Consider the following 8727-nt stretch of genomic DNA (forward strand, 5'->3'; position numbering starts at 1 on the left):
CATTCCAACAGCTAATTCACCTCGGTTGGCGATAGTTTGAAGCCCGGGGGGGGGGGGGGAGGGGGAAGGGGGGTACTTCCATATATGGGCTACCCCGGGGTTTGAAGGTCCCTTCGACGTACCAGTTTTTGGCCTTCACAGCGAAAAATGAGACACAACTAAGCTATTATACAAAGTAAGCTGACATCATAGGGCTACCGCTGGTACCGCTTTATGAGGCAACTACCGACATCGCAAAAATTCGTAAGCCACAAACCCATCTAAAACGGACACAGTTTGCCCTCCGATTGCACAGAAAAGGCGATGACAGCTGTACGTGGAGGTAAGTGAAGTTTATTTCGACATTTACAGCTTATTTTAGCATCTATAAGCTCAAAGTATGTTTTCCCATACAAAGTCTATAAATCGTACACCGAGCTTGGGCTGCCTGTGGCAAGACGTCACGAAAATTCTGTGAATACTCTTCTTTTTTTTACCTCGCAGGCTATTAGCAACACAGAGATGTTTCCAACAAGTCCGATAATTAAAATTACCGCTTCGATGACTAATATCTCAATCGCGATTTCCTCAATTATACTTTAACTGACTTGATTACCATCAAAACTGCTTTAACTTTTGCCTGGCTTTGTTTCTACTGTACCAGCTCTGCTCGACAGAAGTATAATACTTGTCAATAAACAACCGTAAAATCGCTTATTGTTTATCGTTCTTGGTGTTGCTGATCAGCTTAAGTATTATCGCATACTCGAGTTTAAAAGCACGTATTCCTCTTGACAGATATAGTTTCGATGTCCTTACCGATTGTCTTGTTTACATTGAAAATAATTTCCTTTATTGTTTTATCGGCCCCTTTTTTCACCCAATCAATTTATAGCTAGACTTAAGCACAACAATTACTTTGCCTCGTATTCCCTGCACTGTCTCAATTTTTTGTCTCAAGAATTCAAGCTTTTCTACTTGCATGATTTTTCCGGCCTTCTTTAGAAAACATACAAGGAACTTTTAGTCAAAATTTCTGTGGTATTCTTTTTTGCTGTTTATTATTGGTTTGATATCTGCCTGACCAACTCATACTTTGGTGGATGATAATTGGAAATTTGAGGCGGTGGTCTTGCTCTCACATTAGTTCAAAGTAGTTCCGGTAAAGTAACCACTCAAACACGCCATTCTTTGGGCACAACTGGGCCTGTTTTGCGAAGTATGTATTCCAATTCATTTAGAAATTTACTGAGTGGACAGTCCACCAAAAATATCAAATGGCTAAGTCAAGGGCGGATCTAGGGGAGGTGCACTGGGTGCACGTGCACCCCCCCTCGGTTACCGAAAAAAAAAACGTTGTAGTTGAAAAATTCTAAAATTTACAAACGAAATAAAAAACCTAAATAACAGACAGCGGTCCGTTGTAAACAATCACACAGCAAGCGCCTGAAATTACTGTCATGTTACATTCATAATTCTTCCTATTAATGTAAGCTTAGCTAAAAAAACGGCAAAGCGAATTAAGCTACTAGAGGATATTAAAAGCACATAAACTGCATTAAGTTAGCTTTTTATTTGCCTCATCATTTACAGATTTATCATACTACTGCCCTAACCCTCTTAAAAGCATGTATTATACATTTTCTAACAATATAAAGATTGGGCTTCCTGTGTATTTCCGTCTGACATTGCACCCCCTAGCTAAAATCCTAGATCCGCCTTTGTAAGTGATGTGCTAAATGCTAGAAACTGAAAGAGAACAGTTATTCTAATTCACACCTCTGTTATTTAAAACCGTCGTTAACACCAAACTATAAATTAAGGGAACTAGCCACAGCTACTCCTCTCAAGCTCTTAAAGTGTATTATCCCTCTGCAGGTTAAAGTACAGTTCTCCAATCAAGAGGATATTCAAAGGTTATCTGAACAGAATCATTTGATGGTCATTTGGCGAGGCTTTTAGCGTATTTTTTCCTGAACAACTCAATAGCGTATGATGAAATGATATATGAAATGAATCATATATTGACCGGCGAATATGAAATAAAGTGAAGCTACTAATGATGATCCTCGCAGGATGTTGTTGGTCGGCGGGCCAAGGCCATCTGGCATTAAAACTAATTCAACTTAAACTTTCGTTTTTAGGACAAAACTTAGCATAATAGCAAGAGAAAAACAAGGAAATGAAAAACAGAAAGTAAGATAAACTTGAGCATTCTCGCCGCTGGCAGGTGATGAACATAATGATATCCTTCGGACAGAAAGAACCGAGTCAAAAAAAAGGCGGCTACTTTAAATGTCAAGAGTCAGCTACATATACGCAGTCTTGAGAAAAAAAAATAGCATTTACAAATTAGCATTTTTGTTTTTGGTTCTTATGCCCTTGGCTGACCTTAGCGGTTTGATTTCAAGCAATGTTATGTGCTGAACAGTTTGGTATACTGAGAATCGACGCTTGCCAGAGCTTGTTCAAGTTAACTCGAATAAGATACACCCTTCATACTGAATAATTATGTAAGTTTTGGAAAGGATCCGAAAAAAGTGGAAAAACAGAAAAGATGGGAACTCAAGGACAGAAAGAAATTAAAAGCGTTTCCCGAAATAACCTAAATGTTGTCGGAACAAGTCAATTTCTTCTGATCTTGCAATGTAGCAATTACTTGTAAAAGAAGACCGGCTTGCTTGCAAAGACAATTTTGCGAACTGCTGAGAGTTCGTAATGTGATACCACGGCAGTGGAGTGAAATTAACAGCGGCAATTCTCACTTCTCCTGCCTTTGCTATGCTTTGCCGTACCTATGATCGTACCGATGCGTGTGGCTGTTACACTCTGACTTTTGGGAATACCTTACATGACATAGTAACTTCAAAATTAAGAATGGCGGATCGAAGTAACACTTCTAGTTTTCACGGTAAAAAACCGTGTCGTGCTTGTACAGATTTTAAATCGTGGATGAAACATGGAAGCAGAAATAAAACGAATGGGGTAAGATTTGGGTTTATGTAAAAATTTAGAGTAATATATGAAATATTTCCCGGACAGATTTCACTTAACCGCACGGCAGGTAAAATTGCGTCATCCTGCATTTGTTCGTTTGGTGCCGATGTTCACTGAGAAGCCCTAAGCCTAAGCCTTATACATATACATTATATCGTTATTTGACACAATAATAATTATTGATGGTGGTACTCTGCAAACGGTTAAAACAACCAATTCCTCGCTTCCCGTACTACAGCTTATGCCTGCTCTGTATTCTGATCAAATTAAGTATTGCTCCATCGTAATAATTATTTTAAAAACGAGTATAGTGAGTCCCTGGGGTAGGGCCAGAAGCATTTTCAGCCCTAAAACTTGAAAGTGACATTCTTTGGTTGAAGACATCAAGTCCTATTCAGATTTTCATGCCTGTTGCAAATCATACAGTGTCTGTCAAAAAGTAACAAACCCAAGGAAACGTCTGTGAAAATATAAACAAACAGTGCGCTTGGAAAATGTGGAAACTTTTTGGAATTCTTGTAGCTTGATAAAAGTCGGCGGGTCAAATCTGCAGATCGCAGGTCACAGGTTGCAGGTCATTGTTTCACCAATACAGAAAGTATCCTAAACGTTCTGAAGGACGTTCACGCCCAAAACGTTCCCACGCACAGATTTTTTTTAAACTTGCCACGCAGAAAGGTAATGATCTACTTTTGCCAAAAAGGCAAAAAAAAGGGGGGTCACCGTGCTCGTTTTCGAGATCATGAGGTGCATTTTTAGAAGATTGCATTACTTTAAGACGATCTTAGCTTACAACTGTCAGCAATAAAAAAGCTACATGAGTGAAATTTAGATCAGGTAAACGTACTCAGTTCAACATGACTAATATAACTAAATTAACCTTTGCAGCTGATGTCTTTTTCTGAGGTGAAATAGACCTTGAAAAACGATACATATTAGTCTAAGAAAGAAAACTTCGGTCGCACGAGAGCATAAAAGGCCAAATATTTGTAACTTCTCACGTACAGATTTTTTTTGTTTTTTGTTAAAATGGACAAAATCAAGAAAGGAAGTGATCTACGGAAAGAAAAATGGGGGTCACCAAGCATTCAAGAGAGTAAGATCGCTGCGAAGTTCTCAAAGCGATTGTCTATTCGCACTGTCACGCCATTGCGTGACATTTCCGAGAAGACCTGGGTCCACAGCTATCCCATGATGCCACATACTTTCATGTTCCATTCTTGTGGAAAATTTTTGCGCCTTTAGCATCGTGTTTACTTGCGTGGTCTACGATGCATGACGTGTGCGTGACATGTGCAAACAGGTGCGCAGTAGCAATGGGCGCGAACGTCCTTAAATGCTAACCTTAGGCCTAATTAGGCCTAAACAAAACTTTTTAGGCCCAAGGTTAGCTTTTAAGAATGTTTAGGATACTTTCTGTATTGTTGAAACAATGACCTGCAACCAGTGACCTGCGACCTGTGACCTGCAGATTAGACCTGCCGGATAAAAGGTTGTTTCACTTAATGAATGTGGCCATGCATTTCTGCTTTACAAATATTATGCACTGATCAAATCAAAACTTCAAAAAATCTAAATCTTCAACATTTGACTATTTTCTGTGCCCAGGGGTGGGGAATTTGTCCTTTGCCGGGGTGGGGTGTGGAAAATTGAACTGGAAGTGTCAGGTTTCAAAAGAATTTTTGGTGGCACCGAAGTGACTGAAGTCGCTAACAGCTTTAAACACATGTTTGGACGAGATGGAAGACTTTAAAGGAAGAGATATAGCATTTGTGAGCGATTTGCTTACAAAAAAAGGTTTTTGAAAGTTGTCTTCAAAGGAAGGTCTTCAAAGGAATTTTGGCTGCGTAATTCGTCTTTGTCATACGATAGAGTTAATAGAATATGGCACGTTTTCACACCTCCATTTCATTGTTAAAGCTGTACGTTTCTGTTAGTCTGAGGTAAAGAACTGACACTGAGCATTTTAAAACACATGCAGTCATAAACACTCTAGGCTCTGTTGTTGATAAGTATACAGTAGGGAGCTTAAGCACGTGCGTTTTTGAGATGCGGACGGCAACCGGAAGTGAGCTGTTTTCCCTTTTAACCTGTTTTCACACAACCATATTTAAATCGCTAAGTATCTTTTCTCGATTAGAGATGATTAGTGTAAAAATCTGGGAGACACCACTGTTCTGGCACTCGAAATTTTCTCTTCCAAGTGCCGTCCGTGTCTCAAAAACGCGCTTGCTTAAGCTCCCTAATACCCTTTTTAAACAACCTCTGCAGTGTTTCGGGGTTAGAGCAGCTTACATCTGCTTATTAACATTGTCAGACTTAATTCAATTTCAAGTCACTTTTAATAGTTTCAATGTTAAAGTTGTGTTTTTGTAGTTGCTCAGGTCTGGTAAAAACGGCATTATCATGTAAAGGGTCACAAAACATGTGTTGGCATGCTTATACGCAAGCTTCTTTAGTATGGTTTAACAGAGACAAATCTGGCGATAGGGTAGGGTATTTGAACACCATTTTGGCTTTCCTTAAGGAATTTGTACAATCCAGACAATGAGGTCAAATGCCTGGGGTTTGCCAGGGGGTAGAGGGGGGGGGGGGGGGATCTCGAAGTTTCAAGTAGATCGGTGCATTATGACATACTTAATTTTCCCTTTGGAAAGATTACATCTGAATGAGACCTTCCTTGTTTCACTTTGACGCATTTAAAACTGAAACTAATGTTCTCTTCATTGGCTTGCTTATAAATTTGTTTCTTCAGAGCAATGCATTTCAGAGCAAGGATAATTATTTTCAAGAAGAAGATAAAGTAGAATGTCCTTTAGACAGAGAAGAGCTTGGTCGTTCAACATGGAATTTTCTTCATACAATGGCCGCATATTATCCCGAAAACCCAACGCAGCAACAGCAGTCTGACATGTTTAGCTTTATGAAATTGTTTTCGAAGTTCTTTCCTTGTGAGGACTGCGCTTCACACCTCCGGAAAAGGTAATTACTTAATCCTTGAATTAAATAAGTTGAACTCCAGAAACCACCTTATGACATGTAAGCAAAAATTTTTAAGTCATAGCTTTGTACTGACCTGATATTCCTCTAATCACATATTAGGTGTTTGGCACCAACTTAAAGCTGTGTCAACTGAAATGCTTGCTCGCAATACACTGAGGTCTCTGTATAGGTGTATTCCACACTTCAACCCTTTCACCCCTGAACCGGCCCAAACCGGCCTTACTTAGCATTTTGCTCTGTCTAATGCCAGACTCGCCAATGGGGAACCCCCAAGTGTGAATGGCTTAAGCTCTTTTATGAATGCAGAATTGCAGTTTCAAGGTCTCAAATAAATACAGAGACAGAGATAACAATAAAAGTACTTTATTTAGATATTACATTGTACCATTTCAATTGCAGCTATATGATGCTTTACAGAAAATACTACAAATAGTGTAAAACAAAACTTCAGAGTTATTTTGGGCATTTTGGGAGTCAGAAGGCTTCAGATGCATCTGCATATCTATGTGTAAATTAATAGGGACTTACAGACCACTGGAAGCAGTTCATTATCAAAAGGTGAAAAAGTAGGATATTGCTACCCATCAGAAAACAGTGCTGTCAGGTTCCTGGTAAAAATATCTGGCCCAGCCAATGATTTCTGGGTGGATGAAAGCAAGTGATTAATTATTTAAACTTTTTCATGTGTTCTATATTAATTTTTAGGTTACAAACTCACCCTCCAGACACAAGGAACAGACACAATTTTTGTCAATGGATGTGCCATATGCATAATGAAGTAAACAGAAGGATTGGAAAAGAAGAGTTTGATTGTTCAAAGGTTGACGAGAGATGGCTTGATGGATGGAAGAATGGGTCTTGTGACTGATAGACTGATTATTATAAGCACAGAATTAATAACCTCAGTTTTGCTTGGTTTTATGAGTGTCAGAGTATTCTTTCATCCCAGTTAGTTGGATTAAAATTTCAGTCAACTGACAACTTGAAGAAACCTCAGTATCATGGACTCTATTCTCATTACTATATGGAAATGTGGCCCCAAACCACCTTTGGAAATGGATTTGAAAATCCATACCTTTCCAGGAATCTATGAATTTTAGATTTTAGATCTAGGAATGTGAATGTGACCATCTTCTTAAGAGAGATTATTATATGGTTCTGTCTCACAAGGACTAGGAACTACCAAGTTCACGAATTTGATTGGCTGAAATCGATATTGACCGCGGTCTAGATTTTCCCATCTAGACCAGCATCTAGACCGGTAATGTTTTGCGGTGAAAAGAAGGAAACTAACATGCAAAAATATTGAGTATTTTCTTCTACCAATATTTATTTATGGAAGTGCCAAACTGCATGATGACAAAAGAGAGGATGACGAGCAAACTTTGACAGAATTAAGTTCAGCTCATCGCCACTCATCGCCGTTCGCAAGCAAAATGTCAGTTAGTACAAACCAGTTACATTAAACGAATTAAATTATTCTTGTTTGCCATATAATAAACATCTTATTAATCGAGCTTGGTCAGTCTGTATGGGAGAATCTTGACCTTGGTCGTGTGTACAGACCTCACTGCGTTCGGTCTGTACTCGCGACCTCGGTCAAGATTCTCCCATACAGACCTCCTTCTCGGTTAATAAGAGCTAAATACAAATATATTTTGTTAACCCATTGACTCCTGGGAGTGAGACTTAACAGATTTTACTCTGTCTAATGCCAGACTATTTTACTCGTCGAGTGGGGCTCCTAGGGAGCCTGAGGAGTCAGTGTTTTTTTCACGGAGTTTAACCCATTCACACCTCAAATGCCCAATGAGTAAAATCACCTGTCACTCAAATTTATTAATTTCTAATAAAAGAGCTAAAAACTTAGAACATAGTAATAAGTTGAAGCTTTTCACGTTTTGAGTTTTTACAATGTAGTCCTTTTATTGGAAAGATTAAACATTAATTTACTCTGATTATGTAAGTGAAAGTTGTTGTTAGTTTTCTATCTTGATCTGAGGTCTGCTTTTTATCACTGTCATTTATTTTTATTTTTAATAACCCAGAGAACTATAGTATTTAAAACCTCATCCTGCCACTATTATTTGCATATCACAGTGTCCAGCAAGAATGCTTTACTAATTTGGGCACCATTCACTTCGTACAACCAGTTTCTTTAAGGCCAATAATTTTTTATGTAGTCTCTATCTGCTCCTATCTATAAAGGACCTTTGTGACTGCAAATATTGTTAAGAGTGTGAGAAAATGACTTGAATTGTAATGATTTGTTTCACCCACATTACAAGATCTTCAGTACGTTTGGCAGCAAGGGCAGTAAATATAAATTACTTTCATTGGACACAGCAAAATGCAGATAGATGAAAATGGACCATGGAGAATTTATTGCCAACAAAATATATTAATAATTCATGAACCTGGCAGCCTATCAAGACACTGATAAAATGTTACGTGCATGAGCCTTTTAAACCCCAGCGATAAAACACTCCTCATTAGAATTCTTTACATAAATAATAGTAATAAGGCCCGGCTTGTTTTTTTGTAGACTAACATCTTCCTCTTACAATTTGAACCTATTTTCAGACTCCCTGGAGACACGCTTTTTGTGGAATATTTAGGGTTAGGGTTAGTAAAGCATTCTCGCTGGACACGAGAATTCAGCAATTCTGAATGGTCGGGAAAGTAGAAGTAGATTCAACTTTCCCGACCATTACGACCGTGTCGCAGACCGATGCAGATCATATGGAA

At 38.6% G+C, this 8727-nt stretch overlaps 1 protein-coding gene across 1 annotated transcript; it reads left to right on the forward strand.

Moving 5' to 3' along the window:
• The first annotated feature begins 2833 nt into the window (after positions 1–2833).
• Positions 2834–6970, forward strand: LOC138059958 (FAD-linked sulfhydryl oxidase ALR-like). The gene is made up of 3 exons (XM_068905622.1): positions 2834–2964; positions 5732–5958; positions 6685–6970. The coding sequence occupies exons 1-3, from the start codon at positions 2857–2859 to the stop codon at positions 6845–6847; spliced, it is 498 nt and encodes a 165-aa protein (XP_068761723.1). The 5' UTR covers positions 2834–2856; the 3' UTR covers positions 6848–6970.
• The last annotated feature ends 1757 nt before the right edge of the window (positions 6971–8727 follow it).

This window comes from Montipora capricornis, chromosome 8 (assembly GCF_036669925.1).
Source record: "Montipora capricornis isolate CH-2021 chromosome 8, ASM3666992v2, whole genome shotgun sequence".
NCBI classification, from domain to species: Eukaryota; Metazoa; Cnidaria; class Anthozoa; order Scleractinia; family Acroporidae; genus Montipora; species Montipora capricornis.